This window comes from Zootermopsis nevadensis, unplaced genomic scaffold (assembly GCF_977971745.1).
Source record: "Zootermopsis nevadensis isolate Lab colony 2312 unplaced genomic scaffold, Znev_1.0 Znev_ptg000030l, whole genome shotgun sequence".
NCBI lineage: Eukaryota > Metazoa > Arthropoda > Insecta > Blattodea > Termopsidae > Zootermopsis > Zootermopsis nevadensis.
The window spans coordinates 4,230,885-4,253,888 of NW_028259162.1; the positions used below are offsets into that span (position 1 = coordinate 4,230,885).

At 40.7% G+C, this 23,004-nt stretch overlaps 1 protein-coding gene across 2 annotated transcripts in view; it reads right to left on the reverse strand.

Annotated features, from left to right (window-relative positions):
• Reck (Reversion-inducing-cysteine-rich protein with kazal motifs) overlaps positions 1–23,004 on the reverse strand; it is a 104,522-nt gene that overhangs the window by 51,822 nt on the left and 29,696 nt on the right. For both annotated transcript variants that reach the window (XM_022060668.2, XM_022060667.2), the window contains exon 2: positions 19,595–19,647. In XM_022060668.2, coding sequence (XP_021916360.1) covers positions 19,595–19,647 — 53 coding nt within the window. The remainder of the gene's footprint in view (positions 1–19,594; positions 19,648–23,004) is intronic.

The following is a 23,004-nucleotide window of genomic DNA, read 5'->3' on the forward strand; positions in this document are numbered from 1 at the left end:
GAAGTTGCATTAGTCAATCGTGCCAGGTAGGTCATCGTCTTCAACACAAAACTAATCCCAACGGTACGCTTGGTGGACGGCCAATGGCCATAATCACAAGGCCAACTGCACGGAGCACATGTCATTGATCGGTATTTGAACTTATTACATTCCTTAATTACCAGTTTGTGCTGGTTTGAAGACTGCACCAGAGCCAGTAGGACGACCGTAGGCTACAGCCTGCGTAACTGATTGACGCTTCCTACTTGCTTCGAGCAACAAGATTTCTGTCGCGTCAGGAAATTTTGAAAAGAAATTACAATTGAGAGCAGCCCAGCCAGATCCACGCACTGAAAACTGACTAAACGCCCAACAGAGCAGTTTCGCCATCTTTAGCTCTAAGAACAAACGAAAGAGTTAATCAGAACTAATGGCGCCCGATGACACAGGGCCAACCACATCTATCAACTGACTGGCAAGCGGTCACCTTATTATAACGTGTATGCATCGTTTTGAAACATTCTGTCCATTGCTACATTTACAAAGGATTTATCAGCAGTTCTTACAACTTGCAGACACAGCATAGGCTGCCGAGGTCACGAAAGAGTAGGAGCTATACCTCCACTCCCCCAATGCGCCTACATGGCGTTAGTGGGCTGAAGATGTTCGTTCAACAAACGCCACGTCTGATTCACGGTAAACCCACTTGTACGACGCGTAATTGTGACAGAGTTTCATTCCTTCGGTGTTACTAAGCAACGAGGTGGTCGCACTTTACATAAATTCATTCGCCATTCTGTAGCCACTCTCGTATAGCCTAGTTTTCCTTATATGAATAAGCTGCCGATCCACATCACGGGCCGTGGGGCTCAACTCAAATGTCGAACAATGACCCCGATGAATACGACACAGCTTTCAGGTTCCTGGATACAAACCTCGGACCGGGTAAACGATCGCAAGACACAGACAGACAGAAATCAATAAGTACATGTATGTAGAATGACGAAAACACTCTATGACACAAGATGGCTGTCTTCTGGGTTGTTACACCATGTTGTGGTATTTTACCGACGTTTCAGATACATGCTGCCTCCATCATCAAGGCGATTCCATGCCACACTGCACGGCGCAACCAAGAATGAATATGCGGTTCCCATCAAGAGCAAAATTAATCCAGTCGACAACTTCATATATTTAAGATACATTTTTATAATACCCTCTCATTAACGCTTAGGTCCCCCAAGTAGCCTTGTACATTCTTGTTTTCGTACTAAAATTACTTCCACGGAACTCTGTAAAAATTTGCTTCAACATTAATGGAAGCTTACGAGTGCAGTTTTCGTTTCCTTTCTCATTACTTCTTCAATAAACTGTCAATTATGTTGAAGGAAGGAATGTAAAATAACCAATGTAAATGAGCCATCTACTGTCGCACTCAGAATGACTTGTCTGTATAATTGTACAGCACCAGAAGTAGAAAAACATATTCACTTTGCTAGTTCATACAATTACACAGCGCACGGAGTGCAAATTAATTTATGAATGTCAAGTTGTGTAAAGGTGTAATTAACACACGGTCGTGCTTACAAATCGGTAGCCATTTCATCTGAACGCCAAGTGACACGGCGTCTGCGCTGCCTGCGGTGGCAATTACAGGCCAGTTAAATGCCATCTTCCTTCACCCCGTGGACACGAGCTGTTGCAACCGCGGAGGATGGAACACGGCACACCGCAGGAAGCCTTGCGAGATCACGTAGCCCCCCCCCCCTCTTTTCAAAGTACTTAGAATAAATCTGTTATTCCATCATTCTCAACACCATCAAGAGGCCGTAAGAAAGATTAAGTAACGGGTGATAATAACGATAATCATACACTCGCATATAAAACGGCATAAACTTTAGACTGTATCGTTTTTTTCTGAACGACTGAACAAAAATTCAAAATTCCAGTACCAATTATTCAACGGAGAGGCGCATAAAAGACTTGCAGCATTATTTTTCAGCCGCGGGACTCGATGGCTCTTCGAAAATCTCTTCAAATATCAAATATTATAGTCATTAAGAAAGAAAATATTTAGGGGGAGAAGGGAATCTGACAGCGTCTTTCCCTCGAAGCTAGTAAAGACTATAACTCTGTCATCGTTTCCCAAAATTCTCAGACATAACCTAAACGTATCACACAGTTGCAACATATGTAATTATATAGATCCAAGAACATTTCATTACAAATTTTTAGGTCCGTTTATGATCGATTTACATGCTAAGATGGTTGTCTTCTGGGTTGTAGCATTGTAGAAGTTTGCCAGACTTGCAGAAGTTGATGAAGGCAACAAGGACCTCGAAAACGTCGGAAAAATTCTACCAGACTACTCAAGGGGCTTCCTGTGAACAGGTCTTGTTACCTACCTCGTGGTAAGAAAATCAGTTGTGGTCCGAAGGGCAACTTAATTCTCTTTCACAGACCATGAAATTCCCTTAAGTTCCGAACACAATTGCTGTAAGTCAGAGGATAAAGGACTCTTGTATTCTGAATAGATAAAGCCTAACTTCTGGAACCACGCAGTTCTTTAAGTGAAAGGAAAAGTAATAAAAACCACAAGAATGAACGCTCAGCGGAAAACAGAGAGTGCGAGGACTCTGGTTCTGTACAAGCTAGAATAGAATTGCAGACGTAGGGAAAGTTTTGTGGGAGAGGAGATATTTTTATTCACTGAAGAATTATTCCATACATACACAATGTTGCTATCGACCCTCATTGGACTTGGAAATGATGATCTGGTAACCCGCACTACAAGAAGAGGCACTGGTCCGTATCATCCGACTGTTGTAAATAGTACACAAGAGATAAACGTGGAGGGAGGGACAGATTAAACAGCGATCACTTCCATGAGCAGCTGGAGCCTTTATTTTCCTTACTGACGGAGACTTGTATCCGCCAACACATCTTAACTGTCATGACACAAAGCCAGAGCAGAATTCCTACGACACATCTACAATGAATATCAGCCTTTTTTTTTTTTTACAGAGTACCTGGGCGTCTCCCTTGAAACTCCGTATTTTATGCAATTTGTCATTCTTGTTAATGAGTTCAAACACGATGCAAACGACTAAATAAGGTAATAATGGTCTTCAATGAAGGTTTGCTTTAATTTTCTAAGTGTAAATCTCTTCGATTTATTCCGTCATAAAACGAGGACACAGATCGGATACTGATGCACACTATTTGATCTACACAATATTGGTTTGTTAAACCACAAACATCGTCCAACAAACAAATTGTTCTCTTCACATAATGTGCAATTGCTGTAAAAAAAAGTACTTATTATTCCGGCAAAGAAAACCATCGTTCCCATCTGATGCCAAATTTTGGTAAAACTGAGAAACCTCCCGAAGTTTCTAAATATTTTAAAATCACTCTGCAACCTTGTTTGCTTCCTCAGACAATCCACAACTTTGTTTATTTCTTCAGACTGTTTGATGAAATCACAAAATAAAATATACAAATGGGAGAAACTAAAAAAGCCTTTGACTGACAATTATGTTCGTGTTTCTCTTTGGTTCAGGAAATCCTGACTGAACAGTAACAACTGCGCGCGTTATCGTAAACTTACTATTTCCGTACGAACAAATAACATCCGACTCTACAAAGAAACTAAAGCGGCTACACAGTTCAAAAGACGAGAAATTTATTATCTGAATGTCTCCGTCCAATAAATTAAAATAATGTTTGGAACAGAAGAACTTAATTTTGAGTAAAGCCGTTACGTTCCTCAACCACGTGCTCTTCTGGTTTTGTCGATGATGAATAAAATATTGTAAAAAATATTGAAAGCTGTGGCTGTGACCTCATTTAAGGCACTATCCCGGCATCTGTCTGGATGGACAGAATAAAACCACGTAACATCCGTCAGGGCGACCGGTCTTCGAGCAAGCTCTGAACCAGCGACCTCCCGAATACGAAGGAATGTTAACAACTCGGCGGCGAAATTTGGTAGTTCCCGCGTCATTTTCCTGTCTGTAGCGCAACGTATGAATTGTTTACAGTTACTAAATCGAAAAAACACGACCGTGAAACGACTAACGGATAAACAGGACATCATTAAGTAGAAGAAAACATTTCACAGTCTAGCGCTAAAAGTCCAACGCTTGTATCACAGCCTTCTTAAGAATTGCTTAAATAATATTTACTTCGTGCACGGAAAAAATTGTCAAATATGGCTTCGTTTAAACAAATGTGTCTTTCGGATTCAAACAAAACTGAAACGGACGCCAATGATGGCTTCAAAGAGGAAGAAAATAGAGGAAAATGTAGAAAGAATAAACGACAGAACGTAGAAAGATCGAAAGATAAAAAGAAAGAGAGGTGAGGAGATAAAATGCTAAAAAGATGTTCAAAAGAAATGACAGTCAGAATCTTTGAAGGAGCCAAGAAAGGCAGCTCTTAAATGCAAGTAAACGAAAGAGTCTGCGCAGAAGTGAGCTTCCTGAAACTCATTTACGGATGTAGGAGTGAATATTGTTCAGATCCGTACGAATAACAATCGAGCAATACGTCACAGAACTTTAGAAATAATAACGAACAAGAATTCAATAAGCTTTTAAGAAAGGAATCCTGCTTCCTCAGCACAGCGCAGAGCGGGCTCCCTGAATTTGCATACAAATGGGACGCTCGTTATCAGTCTGCTTGTGCTTACAATAATGACGCCTCTCCTCCAATCAGATTAACTGGTTTCTCGAGCCAGCAGCTTTTGTGTATTGTTTGCTGATACCACGTGGTTTATAAATCAAACACGTCTCACATGTCTGTTACGTACAAGCACGAACAGTTTCCGCGGTCAAAAACCCAAATAATGCCCAGGGTCTTAGCAGGCCCAAACCTATAACGGTTAAAACAAGCAACGTGAGCTGGGACGGACATTCAGCACGACTGTAGAAACAAACATGTTCACAAAATTTTTGTTAGGAAACCTCTAACATAACAGAAACCTCCTGAGAGACCTAAACGTAGGCAGAGGGATAATACTAAAACTGAACTTAAGAAAGGTTTCGAATATGTAAACTGAGATCCACAACGACTCTGGAGTACAGCAGCTTGCCATCCGATCTACGTGCATTACCCATCTCAGTCATGACAGTTCAAAATAATGCAATGTTGGGTTACGTACTTTTCTCAGTTTCTCACTTACTTCATATTCTCAGACCGGGACATTTACAAGCAATTAGGTATCAAATCCAATTAAGCAAAATTAAATTATCGGAAATACCAATCACAATAAAGCAGTATAAAAACTTAAAATTTTCTAGATAATGGTAAATCCAATTATCGTTCAAAGCTCTCCACAATTCCCTCCTTTTCCTGAAACCGATACGTAAATCGCATACCAAATTAGGTACAAATCCTATGCACGGCGCTGAAGGCTCCCACAGAAACCGCCAATAGCAAATGATGTTAATTACAAATTTTGTATTCATTAAACACTGGATGAAAGAAGCTTCCTTGTTCCTTACAAGCCCCTTCCTTTGTCCTGGCATAACGAGTCTGTCTACTGTAATCTTTATGAAATACACCCGAGGCCTAATGATCGGTTTAAATGATTACTGCACACACACACATACACTGGCTCTGTTACTCGCATTACAGACAATATTTACGGCCGCGTTGTGCCTTGCAGAAATGTCAAAAGAAACACTTATAAAAGATTTACTCTACATTAAGGAGTTTTCATTACGTCAGAAATAAACTGGAAAACGCATTCCAAGCAGAAGAATGTTCCTCGGGCGCTAATGGGACGGAGAATGGCTGAAATATCGGGTATTTTGACTTTCCCATTAATGTTGTCAATCACGTTCACGATGATCTTACATTCCACAAAAAAACAAAAAAAACAATTACAACAAATTAAAAATAAAAAGTTAGGTCCACATATTTTTCGAAGGCCTCTTACCATAATTTCAAAAACCTATGTTACGTGGCGTGCATCATAAATTCCTGCGTTCATCCTTGTCGCCACTACCGATTGCAGAAAATTAAATAGTACGTTGGTACAGTCGCCTACAATTGCTTAACGTTCATGCCTATAAAATACAACCTTGTCTTCAAAATATATAGCCTATCATCCGGCAAACCTTGCAGAATCAGATAGGCACGACCTCCCCATTATGCATTCATTGAATCCTTCAAATACATTGCAAAAAAAAACGTGTTTGAAACTAGCAGCCATGAGAATCAGATATTAGAAACGAGAACCAGCGCCTTGTTTTAACGAGAAAATTAGTGGCAATATTATTGCACGTAATAAGTGAAGATCCGTGCAATACGAGGTACTGGAATTCGGTTAACTTCGGATAATTCCGCTGTTCATCCACTGTAAAGTGTATCATGACTCATTTCCTTTCGACTTCCTCCTCAGCTTATCCTAGAGCTTGATGGACCACAAAATTTCTAACTGCTCATAAAATGGTAGACGGTCCAACAGGGAACACAAATTGCCTTACATTCTGCGTCCAAGAGATTTGTAACGGAAGGCGCAACATGAACCAGCAGGCTTCCTTCAATATCCTGACATCTTTTAGAACAGCAACAGAAAAGGATAACACAATGTGGCAGTTCCCGGAACCCGTAAAGAGGCGACAATAAGAATGACATAAGATCTCTCAGGATGGGGGGGGGGGGGGGGGAGAGACACAGAGAGAGACAGAGCAGCTACCAAACCATCGCAGACGCTCAGTGGTAGAGCACAGCCGCTGTAAGGGCGAAAACAGCACAGTGAGTCTCACCCCAGCAGAGACAGGGAAGGCTCTCGGCTGACTCACATTTCTTTCCAATAAGCCCTTCGCTCCGGAGACTCCTTACCCGGAAGTAAATAGACCGGATGACTGAACCTGAAAAGTCACCTATATCTTAAGTAGCTCAGCGACCTAATGACTCATGGCCTTGTCTGCGTGCCCCAGCTCAGGCGGAAATAATCGTCAGGTGATTCACTGGCAAAACTGAGCAATGAGTCTGGCAAACACGAGACTCTCTGCCAACGCATTTTAGCGGTAGACATCTGAGCGATGATTCGAAGGATAAAATCGCGGCTCTAGTTTTGCGCACGTACCTCCACGTCCCTTATACCTCTCCATGGCGTGGCGCTTAGGCACCGGGTTAATTAAACATTTTTGACTTATTCAGAAGTTTATTACGGCTGGAACCCAAGGAAAATTCGGGATTCACGTTACAGGTAGTGATATTCCAAAGACTGCTTTCGTATTTCAAGTGTGCTGCACAAAAAACATCTGTACGTAACACGACTTCAAAGAAGAATCAAAACATCACCGTGGCGCGTATGACCCACAGGCCACAAGCTGATAAACCCTGGTCAAAATCGTGAACAACATGGACCTAGCAGCGCATCCATCACTGTCGAAGTCCTCTCCGTTCATCTAATAATCCAGAAGGTGTCCTTCCCACACGAGACGGACGAACTGCAAAGCGATTACAACCGACCACCGTCTGATGTCACTGTGTATTACTAGCAGTTAAGAAAAACAAGCCGGAAACTTCTTCGATGTAAAACTGGGCCACCCTCACATCGGGTGTCTGGCTCATTTCAGACACACACTTCACTACCATAGCAAGTGTCTAGTGACGTACTTTAAGATTACTGAATCACATGGACATTAATTTCTTCTCCTTTCTCACTCCTTGGAAGATTTTCCGGAGCTGCTCAATTCCTTATCCCAAAGGAGAGAGAAAGTAGGGATAAAACGAGAAAGGAAAGAAAACGGGATGAAGTTAAAAATATGTGCATTTATTCCTTATGGCAGAATACTCGATCCTGGTGCAAAATATGAGGACTTTGGTGATTTAAAAAGCATGCAAATATCTATTCCGCAGATCAGATACAAACCGGCGAATCCGTAACCAGTCGGCTGAGTAAGATTCAGGGCAGGGACAAGACAGGTGGACATTCAGGAACTGATTGATGGTCTGTGTGCGTGTGTGCAGAGATTATTAATTATGCGATGGAGCTGAAACCAACCTCCAATATAGATGATCGACCGGACAAAAAGAATCAGCCATTCGAAGAGCCAGTCAAATTAACTGGTAGGTGACTTTTCTGGGCAAGATTTAATTAGAAAGATCCTGTCATAGAGAAATCAATTTTTATGTCAACAAGCAGCTGACATTTGTCTAAAACTAGTAACATGTATATTCCTACCGAATTTAAATACCCCCCATTAGACCGTAGATACACTAGAGTTCTGATGGTCTACGTTAATCACAACTCGCTCCTGGAGACAGGTGCCTATCCAAAGCTACTTCTTGCTCGGGGGTTCATTTCGACCACGGCAGTTCCCATTTATTCCGTCTCACAGCCCCGGGGCTCGGGGCTCAGTCTAAAGACATCACACAGGAGGAGGGGGAAGACAACAAAACAGAAAAGAATAAATTAGTCCCTCGAGTAACAAGATCCAACATCTCTATTCGGTGCACGACGGAATTCAGCAGCGGCTCCAGGTTACCCGAACAGCACCAACTGAAGAGAACACCAAGACTGGAAATTGCAGCGCATTCTGTCTCGGCACTGTGAGCGCTCCTGGCTGTACAAGGGTCCAAGTGCCAAGATAAATGAGGTAACAATTCAAAATATCCCTAATTTCCGTGAGATTCATTTTAATATTATCCTTCCATCACGCCTAGCTCTTCCTGTTAGTGTTTCAAATAACATTTTGCATGCATTTATCATCCATCCGAAGCGAGCCACATCTCAGTCTCCTTGATTTCTATCATTCTGATAGCAAATGGTGAGGAGTACAAATTATAACGCTTCATAATACGCACTTTTCTTCAGCCTTTTTTAATTAAAATTTCTACAAGTCTAAGATCAAATATCCTCCTCGGCACCCTTTGCAAAACACACACTCAACTTCTTTCCTTCCCGAGATGTAAGAGACAAAGTTTTACGTCCATTCAAAATTATAGTTTTGTATATATTTTTAACACATCAAATGGGAAAACAAAATATTCTGAACCACATGCTAGCAAACTCCCCGCGAATTTAGTCTGTTCTTAATTACCTAGTCGAGGAAATTTTGATTTGTTACTGTGGTTTCGAAACATATCAACGATTTGTTAGCTCGATTTAAACCCGATATTACGGTTTTGATTTGCAGTCTAGTAACGACACATTAACACAAAAAATTTGGAATTTAATAGAGATTCAGTAGTTTTTTCTGTCGTAAATTTATTTGAAAGTCAATGAGAACGCATATGTAAACGTGGAGCACAACCTAACCTAAAAGTAAAACCAAAAATAGAGTTCGTTCAATCGCTTCTGTATGAAAATGTCCAACGCTGCTGGAAGTTAGGGCAGTAGCCGCCACTGGAAGAACACACGCATTGTGTTTACTTAAGGCTCAGACAGGGCGGAATAAGAAGGTTAAAATTTTACGCTTCAAGTTGCCAGCTGAAGAATGGATGTCAGGGCTATACGAATTCCAAAGACGGATGGATAATGGGAGCTTTCACACTGCAAATCCCTCCCTTAACTGAGGCTGAAAAGACGGAAATATGAACACAGTTTAGCACAAAACTAAAAGACCATGAAAGGAATAGCAGAAGGTTAACGCTCACACGATTTCTGTATGTGAATAGAAAGTCAGCAATAGAATGTCAGTTTCCAGTGTAAAATGTTGTCAATCAAACGTCAAACTTATGGCCAGCCCTGTGCCACAATGGAGACCTTTTGTTACGTCGTTAAATATTTCCTTGACCCACAACTAATTGAACGTTGACATCTGCAGAACGGGCTTTGGGTGCAAACTTGAAGTGGCACACGACCTTAAAAGGGATTAGATGGTAACAGTTAATTTGCGAATCTACGCAATGACTAACGCCACACTTTTTCCATAGAAGACGTATACTCAGCTGCACTTGTGGAACCAGAAGGTACATAACCGTGTTAAGAAAAGAGTTGCCATTGAATTGTATCATGATATAGTTAAATATATTTAGAACCTTCAAATACTTCCCAAAAATTTCCACATGAAAACATTCTGTGGTCTAAGCTTGTCTCACAAATGATTCTCTTATCTCGAGTATTAACCGAAATGATCTATAGTTCTCATTTCATCCGAGGCTGGTGCAAGTTGGACGCCTATCCCGAAAAAAATAATTTATTTCAAAAGTCGAGCTGAACAGGAATAAGTAATGAAACCACGTAACCACTTTCTGAGAAGATCACTTTGTCTCACAATTCGAAGCGGATGCTACGCTTTTAATAAGATTGATTTTCGAAGACGGCCGTCGATCATAGAACCAACAGAAAGCGTCATATCAACCAATTTCGAACGTCGTATACTTCGACTGTCCCTTGGTAACATGCCTGCTTCAGTAATATTTATATAATAGTTCATTAATTGTTCTTTTATTTTTTTACACAATTTAATTAATCTCGACTTGGGCGTTCTTCCAATTATCTGCCCACAGACATTTAAGAAGAGTCTATTCCCAGCTTTGGACACGCCATATGATGACATAAGTAATATCTCGTAGCGGTGAGCGTATCATTCTCAAAGAGGAACTTAACATTCCCCGGCGCGATGTTGTTCGTCTGCTGTTTCTGGAATCCCTTGGGATGCTCGCAGCCAAAATCAAGTATCATCAGAAGCAACCAGAAACACGACAGTTCGAGAACTGGCAAGAAGAAAGCATTCCATTTTCCGCAGTCAGTTACTGACTTCACATCAAACTCGTCTTCGTCTGTAATCCGCAGAAGTGACTTCGACACTTACCAGGAAACACAAAACTCAAGCAGTGATAACAGACATCACTGAACAAACAAGAAAGGTGCATTCAGTTCCACAAGTGACGAATTTGTATATGAATCATCGACTTCTAATTTCCAACCTCCCGAGAAAACCAGAAAAAATTAATTAATTCCTATAATTTCATGTCCCCATTGCACATTAAACAGCTTTCTCTGTGGTAGTGGCTGAACATGGTTGTCAATGTCCAGGCGAGGAAACTATATGTGGTTATCTCCAGATCAACATACATTACTCTAATTATTTCTCAAATGAATGTAAAGCCGTGAACCCCCAGTGTCACCCAATTATCACACAAAATGGTCGACTGGCAGTGCTCGGCGCACGGGGAGAAAAGCCATTACGAAATATTTTTACGGCGAGTGGCTGTTAGCCCCACGCAAGACATCAGGGCGAAGAAGCACACGTTGACGGCTGTCAGCGACTGTTTATTCAGTACATTTGGGACTTCCCAAAATACTTGCAGGCCCTCTTATTCCATCCACAAGCCCATACGCGCCACGTCCCAAATAAAAACTCAGTTCTTCATTTACGTCACAAAACTGAAAGATAATTATCCTGTGCCACCTTCACAGTTATCATCCTTTCATGCATGCTACGTGCCCCGTCCATCCGTCCATCTCATCCTCTAAGTGCGCCCTTGTCACAACAGTAAGCGGTCCTCGGGTTGTAGATGAACAAGGCCTCAAACATGGAGAGAAGCTGAGGAATATATTGACCAAGCAGACATTAAGAACCTCCATGTTATGGTACACGAGGCCTTGGACTTGAATTCCAGGATCCGTCGTATTCAGAGTCAGAGGAAATAATTTAGAAAAATACAGCGTCATTTCCACTACCGTAATCGGCCAATTAATTTTAGCGGAAGCGTGCACACACACATTGATAGCTATTAAAAAAAGCACGCTAGCTATTTGAATGCCTTAAAAATGAAAAAAAAAAGTAATTATAGACATTAGAACTGCTGGAACAGAAACAGAGCAAAGTTAAACACAAACTTCTCATTATTTAATGGCATGTTATAGGTAGGTTTCATCTAGTAATTCTCTTTGGGATGACGAGGGGAACTATCAAACAAGCCTACTAAGCAAAATAAACTTGCAACAACAGTTCCTAATTTGTATTTTGTAAACCCTTGGGGATGCTTACGCGAAAGTGATTTAGCTTTCGCAGAGAAATCATGTGTAATAGCAGATTTATGCGTGTGCTAATACTATCTTTTTGAACTGTACAGTTGATATGTATAGTTACAGCAGCTTCAATTGCTTTCAGAAGGTAAAAGATTTCAGTTACAAGGGAATTGGTAGGGTTGGAAGGAGACAGCGATTTCGTACTCACCACCGTGAGAACCTCGAATCCTACAGAAGAAACAGGCCTGTCGTGTTAGATGGGGTTTAGCGGAAACTTATCTTTCAAGAAATTAATTCATAACGCGATAACATTTGGCAGCCACTGGATTGCCCCTTTTTGCCTCCCTAATACGACAGGAGAGTGTCACAATGGAAAACTTGACTGTAAAGAACTTTCACCATCTACACTTCTGCTAGCAAACCTGTCGAGATCGAGGGAGTTACGTTGATACTGGCTGATGGAGTAATGAATGCTGGGCTGCTTACCATGCGGTACTCAAGCAAAGGCTGCTTTGACCAGGTTCAGTTTTGAATGACATGTAAATAATGTGGACGTCCCCATTTTTAGCCTACTAAGTTCCAGACTTTTGTCTGAATAACTTGGACGTAAAACGTAAAAATACCCACAGTGATTTGAACACAAACATTAACCAACTCCATCTACATCCAATGTCCACACTTTACTCTCTACGAATCATTTTTGCATTCCATAACATCGGTCTTCCAAGGGCCACTTCCCAAGAGTCTTGATTTCATCGCCAAACTTTTGTGTGTATTTTACAAATTGCACGACCTTCGTTGGAAAACCTAGCCTAACAGTACTGAGTGACGCATACAAATCATGGAGTTCCTTGTTGCGTAAAAGAGAAATTCCTTCACCGTTTTGGCATACGTGTTTTCCAGAAGACTATTTTGAAATACTTGTAAATATGCATTATTCTTATAATACAAATATAACGTTCGAAGCTTACACGAAACAACTTTTAAAATGTCTGCTCACGCTTAATGCATTCTTTCGCCAATTCAGAACTGTCACCTACAAGACCACATGACGTCACAACCCTGAAGACCACGATCGACACCCGAAACCTTAATATTAACCTGAGTTCATATCTGTGTCTCGTAAGTGGTCTCTTCCCGTAAGATTTCCTGCCGGAAAGCATCATACAACGCAGGTTTATCATCTAAAGAGCCAAAGAACTGTAATTTTAATTCTGACTTTTTTAGGTACCGTAAACAAAAACAACCAGAAACTTCCGAACACAGCCTCTATTAGAACGCTTAACCTCAAATTTCACTTGTCAGAATTAAAATTTAAAATCCAAGATCAGAGCAATCAATGCCAATCGCTGTAATCAAAGTCACTGGAAATGGTTAATAGCTTAAATTTACATAAATGGTTAATGCTTAAAAGAATACAACGGTGTGCATAAATCACGATCACCATTAGTCTTCACAGGGAGCAATTATATGATATACGATGATAATTATAGGGTATGATCATGGAGAAAGGAAACTTGGGAGGTTTGGGGGGCGTGATGGTTATGATTAATTAAAATATCAATTCATACAAATGGGCGTTTTCTTTCGCTGGCTGCTTCGTGTGAGTCGCGGTCACGCTCGACGGCAATGCACTGCATTTTATCATGATTATGTAAATAATGACCACCGTCGTCACATCTCTTAGGCCAATGTTCGAAAACCCGTGGTCCGCGGTCAGCTGCAGCTCAGCAACTTCTACTTACAGTCCAACCAGCTAGCTGTCTGCCTGATTTGTGCGCGAACCGGGGCCTCCGACGCGACTAACCGCCTGAGCTACGCCGTGGTCAATGACGAACACCTTACTTTCCGCTGGACAACAACATTAAATTTTTAATATCTGGAACGGAGCCTGAAATCTTCACGGACTTTGACTCGAGTTGCTGGCAGTGGTACAGTGTGATTATAAAAAAAAAAAAAAAACAGCGCCGGTTATTTTTGAACGCGCTCTAAGCCATTCCGTGGCTGCTGTAGACCGCAACTTTGATGTTCTCAGACCCCACTATAAACAGGTGGTAAGAACCGGTGAATTTCACATGCTTTATGTCAGACCAGGTTTAAAAAAAAACACTGTTCTCTTCAAAGACTTTCAGAATTATAGTGGCGTCTCCACGGCAAACCCATCAAAATAATGTTGTTGTTTTTTCCAGACATTACACTGTCATAGTTTCTGCAGAATTCAGCGAGCACTACGCGATGAAAGGTCTCCACAAAGGGAATTGTTTGTTGTCAATTACGGACGCTGCATAAACTTCAGAGGTATATAATGTCAAAAGAGAAATAGACGTGTAGGAAGAAACAGCGATCCACGTTTGAAAAAGTTATTTTAGCAATGAAGATAGAACACTGACCGTCTGCACACGACGAGGAACTGTACAAACATTTATTTTGTTTTATAATAATTGGCGACATGTTAGAACTCTGTCAGTGCATCTATCACACGGCCAGATGAACGTTAAGATATCGAAACATGTGACCTATTTAAGGATACGATCCCGGTACCAAGCATACTATTTCTGAAACGGCTAGGAGTGGTTAAAACATAAAAATTGCTAGTCACCTTCGATAACATAATCGCACTGCGTAGACCAACTAATGTTTGCATAATCAATTAGGCCATCATTCTGGCACTGAATATTCGGTCAATAAGCATGGCCTTTTGGTATTCGAGTATTTGCGTTTCACAGTAATGACTTGCAGGCTGATGTATACATTATTTTAAGCAAAAAATATGAAGTTGGCTGTCTTCTGGAATGCTACGCCGTGTAGTAAGATCACCCACAGACGGTTTAGAAGTCTGTAAACGTCTATCAGGCCAGACACGGTAGGATTTGAGGTTCTCACGGCGATGAGTCTGAAGATGGCTGTCTTCTGGGTTGTTGCGCGACTCATCGCCCTGATGACGGAGGCAGCAAAGACCTCTGAAACGTGGGTAAACTTCTACCAGACTACACGGCGCAACATTCCTCACACTCATCGCCGCGTGTAGCTGAAATCTAATCAAATAAATCGAAGATCACAAAATAAGCAAAAGTTACGATTCAAGCAATGTTCTTGACTTAGTAAAACCCTATGTATCGATCACGTAATATAAATCTATAGTTCTTGTTTGCGTTATTATTACGCGACCGACCGTAACGAAGCGTTTATTAATAAATTAATTCACAGACGAAAGTACATGCATGTTACGGAATTAATAACATTCAAAATAGCTACATGCAGTGCAAACCGAATGGCGTTACACGTCAGTAAGACAGACTAATTCATGGACTATGGAGCTGAGATTAGTTCCTGACTTTCAAGCAATGTAATAATACCAACTCCACAAGAAGTGCGCGTTTCACCATGTTTTCTGGAAGAAGATGAATTCTCTTAAATATGTCTCTAACCGTCTCCACTTCACTTCTGTAAAGAATTCTTTTGAACACTCTGTAGTTCCTTACAAAGACGGACACAAACTACTTGTCACAACTGGCTTTCAAGACTACAATGGGCTGCAGTTCTATAAGAATTATGATAAGAAGATTTGTAAAGTCAATACCCGTATTCGTGAGTCACTCAAGAAGGATATGATCTCCTAGGGAGGTTGTCACATGTTCGTTCGTGGCGTAAATTTTAGGCGTGGTTCTCCATGTGACTAACGCAATATACATAATGCATTATCATTGTTATTACAATAAGAACATGTTCGTATACACACAGGCTCCAAAAGACGAATGTCCACACTTCACCACAGACAACTGAAAATGGGAATGGTGTAAGGATGTGACACGTATATGGCGAGCAAATATCCACTTCTGACAATTAAATACAATAGCAATCTACTGCTTGAAATTCAGAACAATGTTCTACAAGCCAAAAGGTTGATTTTTTTAGTGTTCTTTGCGTAACTGAACACTGTAGCTTACAGTGCGACTATAATTTGTGTTTCGGCGGATAGAGACGGGGGTGTTTGGCACTGAAAGTTGGCAAAAAGAATTTAATTTCGGTTCATATCACTCCCCCATAAACCCTGCATAAAATTTGAATCCAACTTCAAATTTCTTAAAACTGCTGATCGTACAGTACAAACATTATAAAATTACGTTACTCTAAATATGATCCGTGTTAAGATTTATAACTTCCATTCAAAAGTGTCTCTATATGATGTGTATTTGACGATATGCCAAGAAAAAATGTGCCCCTTACGTGACGTCATGTCTTTTACATTTATTTTTTCAACAACCGATTAGAATCTTCAAACAAAAAACATCGAAATAAATGACACCCACAAAATCACGAAGAACGTATTTGAGAAACTCTTATGTGCAGACCTACCAACAACTGTATTCCAGATTGGAGTACACACTTCTTCTGCATCCTCAAGTGTATCAGAAGACAGTGATCTAGAATGTTCTTTTTATCTAGCAAGCCATAAATGTGCTACGGAAATTTAATGACGAGTAACAAGGACAGGATGAAAGTTAAGCTGCATCATTTTCAGTCTGCATACAACACTAAAACATTATTAGTGTTGAAATAACAACCCTGCTGCCACATGCATTAAGCCATGAATAGTTTTAAACCCTTCTAAATTACTAGGAACTAAATGACATTTACGAGGCGAGGTGAATAACATTTGCAAGGTCGCCATCTCAATCGGATAATGTATCGTTCTTGGTGGCCAAGATTCTAGGGAGTTCGACTGTCATGTGCTGCACAGATACCGATTCAGATCATGAATGTGTGGGTGGGTTGCAGTTTCGCTGCCTAGACACATTTGCTTTTGCCAGATACGTGACGTCCATGAGCAATGAGAAAGTAGTGTATCTGCAAAGACCACGTGATTATACATATTCAAAGAAGGTCAACAGTGACTCTATTCAGATAGTTCAAATTCTAACCAAAAAAAAAAAAATCCCTGGTAGCAGAACCCACAGGTTCAACACCGACAAGACCAAACTCGGCAATCGGCCACGATCCTGAGGCACCTCCATCTGCGCCAAATGGTAACAAACCTTACATTTCATAACAAAACACCATCATATACAAATTGAAGAAAAACGTAAATTGCAGAAAAGTGTTTAAAAATGTTCTGCTCTCGTGTGACACGTTCATACAAATGCATTATTTCAAACCTGAAGTTACTGTTGGCATACATGAACGACACAAAGTGTGACTCAGGTGTTTTGCTACCAGAAAGCCATAATTATTACTATTATCAAACGGGGAAGAAAACGGTGCACTGTAATTGTCTGGACACCGACGATGCTCATGTCTGTCACCAAATTAAGAATTCAAAACGCGCTGTCAACCTTGACAGAAGAGATCCTTGATCAAATGAAAAATAATCATTTCAATGACAACAAACCCGACTTAAACCAGTCATAACAATGAGTAGGCTTAGGGTCAACTGAAAAAAAAATGACAATAAACCCGACTTAAACCGGTCATAGCAATGAGTAGGCTTACACATGAGCCTAGTTAAATGTAGGCACCTCATAACGTTCAGGCCCATTAATAGTTACCACGTATCGTTGATGGGTGAGGGGGTTCATCCTTCGTAATAGAATTTCCCAGATCTACCTCTAGAGACAGTAATTTCAAAATCAAGATCAAGCGAAGATTGCAGCATTGAACAACAGCCAGCAAGGACTCTTCAAGTGCCGAATTTCAATCTTACTAAGATTACGTACGTCCGGCCCAAGCATGTATGAATACTATATAGACAATAAAAACTTCCGGTCACGTCTGTAAGCGAGCGCAGTAAAATATAGTCCCACGTATAAAATGACGTGTCTTATTGATGATGGTCGTGCATAAGACACCAAAACAAGAATCCAAAACAAATTAACGTACAACTTCTTTGTGACATCGCTTCCGGTAGGATAACATTCAAATGAAACGTGTTAGAAGCCCCACTGATTTTCAATTCATTGCCATCGACTCTGCTCAACCTAAGCAGCTGAAAAAGCATCGTAAAATAAGCCACGAAACATGTATTCGATCAAGAACAATGCGAATATTTGATACAGACTCGCACAAAGGACCCAGAAGTCAGTATTTAGGCGCATAAATTATTTTCCGCTTTGTGTTTTTGAAATGTGGCCACAGCGTGAACGATAATGGCAAGCCACTAAGAGGGACTGATGTGTTAATAATAACCTTCAGACATTTGGCACAGGCCAATGCACTTTATTCCACGAACGCCGAACACAGCAATAAAGCTATTACTGCAATATGCTCTAACACAAACACAGAGCGTCGCAAAAAGCTGTACATCCAACAAGATTTTTTCTTTATTATAATGTGCACACATCTTTTTGTGACAACCTGAATGTGAAGGAGGCCTCTTTATTAACAGGGCGTGTATTACGATTTGAGCTTTTCACGGCTGTTAGTTCGAAGATGGCTGCCTCCATTATCAGGGATCGCCCTGATGATAGCGACAGCAGGCACATCTGAAACGTCGGTATACTTCTGCCAGACTACACGGCTATCCTCAGGGTGTGTGTTGTGTAGCGAATGTCAATGAATCAGGATCACAGCTCTCTCGGATCAGATACACAACTTAAATGTAACGTCAAATCTAAAAATTATTGACGATGGTGAAGAGTCATTTGAATAAAAATCTTCTTGGATATTATCTATCGTCTAGTAAATACAATATTAAACGTAAAACGACGTTTCGGAGATGGGGCTCTATCTCCGTCTTCAGGTTCCTACTCAGTTGGGCCCACTAGATAGAGCTATTCCCTATCTCCGGTCCGGAGATAGAGCCCCATCTCCGAAACGTCGTTTTACGTTTTATATTTTATTGACTAGACGATGGATAATATCCAAGAAGATTTTTATTCAAATAAATGTAACGATCAATTACAAGTGAGACACTTCAGCGAGCTTCGGCCACATAAACGAAACGAACATTCCGTAAGTTACGAATTTTATAGTTTTTCTTATGTAAACGTAACTCCCTCTCTTAAGAGGATACATAATGAAGATTTTTAAGAAACGTAGATAAGTCAGAGGACAGCAAGCATTTCCCACATTCAATTATCAATTCGTTTCATTAACGCAGTTTCTATTTGTTGTATTGTGAAGATACTAAGATGATTATAACTACACAGTTCATCATCACCATCATCATCTACAGTGTTTTCGTCAGTGTGCTTCGCCATGACAGCGCCCCGGGAGGAGGAATACAACACATCACTGACACATGCGCACACAGTAACACAAATATTTTACTACCAGTTAAAAAACTGTACACACACCCAACACTCATTCTGTGTGCACACAAACACACCGCCAATTTACACGTTGGCCTCCATGCTAGACAAGTGACAAGGCACACATCAGAATTACGGACAAGTACAGGCCTACACCCGAAAATCCGAACAGATCAGCGAAGATCATCGCTTGTCGGCAGAAAAGCGTACTACATTTTCGGTCACACATTTTCCAAACGATTCCTTGCGATTTTACATATCTTAATTTTCACTTATTGCTAATACAACGCTAATTGCATTACAGATTGTCAGATAGTTATCAAATAGTTCTTGGTTACATACACGCCGTACGCATGTGTCCTTCAAAACTTGCCAGACGTACGAAGTAATGTAATTCGTACGTCAGGGAATTCAATTTGCCTCCTACCTGTTCGCAGGCGCTTCGACAGGATCCCGTGGCTCTGGAACAGCACGTCGCTTCTGGAAACAGAAGACACGAAACCTAATTACGAGCTCTCTGCTGCTGCGATAATGACAAAAAGGTAAGTCAGGCGTTAACACAGGTTATTAAAGCTGCATGTCAGTTCTGGCTTCAACCGGGCAAATGAAAATGACAGATGCCTGCAAACTTTATGCATTGTTTATTTACATGAAGATAACTTCCATACTTAAACGACAATGCTAGTGCAATGAGCGTTTAAAAAATGTGAACAGATGTGTAAAATAAATATCACCCATGCATTAACATAAACAGAAAATTCGTAAGAAATGGAGCTTTGACACAAGCCTATGCAGAATAATAGGTCAATGCACCACCAGGGCGGCTTTATAAGGGGTATTTTGTTTACGTATGACATCCGCCTGTGACATACTTAATCCCATATGCAATGCTTTGTGAACCAACACAGGAATACGATGGCAGGGCGTTTAATAGCAATTTCTACGGCGCGTACAAAATAGGTTGTCTTGTTATTATATCAGCGATTCTTTAAGAATAAATGATTTGTGCAAATCATGACTTCGGGAATAAAATTGCTTTCGTACCTGAACAGAATACGTTAAACTATAACCATTAAGTGATTACCCAACATTCAGCTCGACTTCACCGCGTTACCACGGCGTCTTCCTCAATCAGTGTTTATCGCTGCGTGAAAACTGATAAAAGCTACGGCACAGAAGTTAAAAAACCTTTCCTCGATCACGTGACAGCGTCAACTACCATCAGCCCATCTAGGCCAAGACATAAACGGAACTTAAAACACACAGGATATATAGCAGACAGTCTGTTCCGTTTCCTAAAGAAGACAGGACCAACGTTACGAACTAACTACCATCCTTACGGCAACAGCGTTGGAACATATGACGAAATAATTGTTGCGTATCCTTAAAATTATTATTACTATGATCACTGTTATCTGTAATTGGCTTTCTGGCTGCTGATACAGGATACAACTATTACTAAAAAAAAAAAGCTGTCCCACTATATGCCACTAATAATAATAAAAATAATAATAATTCAATTCTTTATAATAATAACAATAGCCAAAACATTGTCTCCCTTGGATTCAACTTTTCGATATCAAAATATTTTTTATATGTTAATAGCTCAGTTTTGTTTCCACCTTTTCATTTTTCATGCACTTTTTATTTATATTATTTTCTTGAATTTAATTGGTCATAATTATGTTCAATGCAGTGTTTCTTTTGAGGACCTCAAATCCTACATTATATACCGTATTATATTTCGCTAACGTTTTCTGACGAAGCAGGTACGAAATTTCAGAAATCAGAAACACAGGCTCTTGGATTTCTACAGCAGGGGTTGAAGTCGTTAAATCTAACGACTAGACAAGGAACATTAGAAAGAACCTGTAAATATTTTTATGCTAATGACAAACAACAGACGACCTTACTGCCACCTTGTCCTTTATCATTCGGACAGCAGCTTGCAGGCAAGACCATATCGGCCTCCCACTAGGTGTGTAGTTGATGGCCTGGCATCAGACATTTGACAAAACAAATGATACCGTGAACAAACAGCCCCATGCAGTTGTACAGAAGTCTCTTCTACCAAATGCATATACAGACACTAATTACACTGCGTGTCCCCTAACAAATATCGCAAGTCAGTACAAACACAAATTTAAGATGGCTGTCTTCTGGGTTGTAGCCGTGTAGTCTGGTAGAAGTTTACCGACGTTTCGGAGGTCCTTGCTGACTTCATCATCAGGGCGCCTGATGATGGTAGCTGTGACACAACGTCCACACACTGAAATTGTCGTTAAATATAAATACATAAAAATATCCAAGGTGGGGGGGGGGATCAATGGCGAATGAAAAAGGATTAAATGCCAAGTGACACTGATACTGAAAGAAGTTTCGGTGATTTGACTGGAATGACGTTAACTCACTTAATAACAAGTTTTAAAGTTTGTCAGAATTCAGGCAGATACTTGTTATTGCTATTTAAATGTCCATAGTCACTCCTTTGTATGCGTTAACGCCTGAAACTTCTAACACGGTGAACAAAGTGTTTGGTGTCTCACGAATACACCGAGTCCTATAGAAAGAACTACGTAGTTGCGGAGTCCACTTCAGTAAACGATGGTCAACGCCTCGAAAACGAACTGACGTAACAATGAATTAACCGTATTGTTAAAAGCTGCAATTTTCGTTTCGATCATTGATTAATACATTGGCTATTAACACGTGATTAGGCGACATAAGCATATACTATAGGCCTATGTGTGTAGAAGGTTTTGTTTATATCGAATTTCATGTCCTCAGTGCGGCGAGTAGGAAGACGCTGCGCCGTGCAGTCTCATACGGCTCATCGTCCTGTTGATGGAGACAGTATACACCTCCGAAACGTCGTTCAATTTCTACGAGACGTGACGGCGCAACATCCCAGGAGACAGCCATCTTCAGACTTATTTATTGTTGTTTGTAATGATTATATTGGAAACAATGCGCTTTAAGTAACAATCTCTTTATTATGGTCGTTTTAACATTTTTTATATGCATATTCAGCCGTCACGGTGGTCTAGCGGTCAGAACACTAGCCTTGTAATCCTGGGGTCCCGGGTTCAATTCCCGGTGGTGCTCAGATTTATAACTTGTGTTGGGCAAGGCCGTGGTATAGGCATCACGGAGTTTCCCTCCGTGGGCTTCCCCGGTTTCTCCGTGACATCCCAACAATTACTCCACTCACACATACAGAAGAAGGCAATGGCAAACCACTTCTGATCATCTCTGCCAAGAATGTATATGAGCAGGTCCCTGACAACCTGAAGAGGATGGAAGGATCCTGTTCATGATATATGGACCTGTAGTTAGACAGAATACTACAAATAAATATATGCATATAAGACGCGACTAAAATGTCTCGGTATACTTCAAATAATCACAATCTCCTTTATTTAACTATTCTTACAATATACTGCGACCTTTTCCAAATAAGAGTTAACTTAAATCAGGGCACGGCTGACTCATGCATCAGACAAGCTTCAGAAGAAGAAGAAGAATAAGACGGCAGTGCACCCACCGCGATAACTGTCCCCAGTTGAGACACTCCCCTTACGCACTTCGCCGAAGCGTTTGGTCAGCTGTGAAAGTGGTTTTCAGAAAGAGTGTCGGTTCGAGATCTCGTTCCATTCTAGACAGTCGCTTTATTGATATTATCTCCGGCCGGCCTAGTTAATACAATCACAGAAGCAGTCTAATTCTCTTGTCCCTGTAAGAGGTTTACTGCTGGGAACGGGTAGGCATAATCGCCTTACAAATAACTAATCTGTTGTGTTCGCAATTTGGACGATACGGATTGCACACACAAAGAAG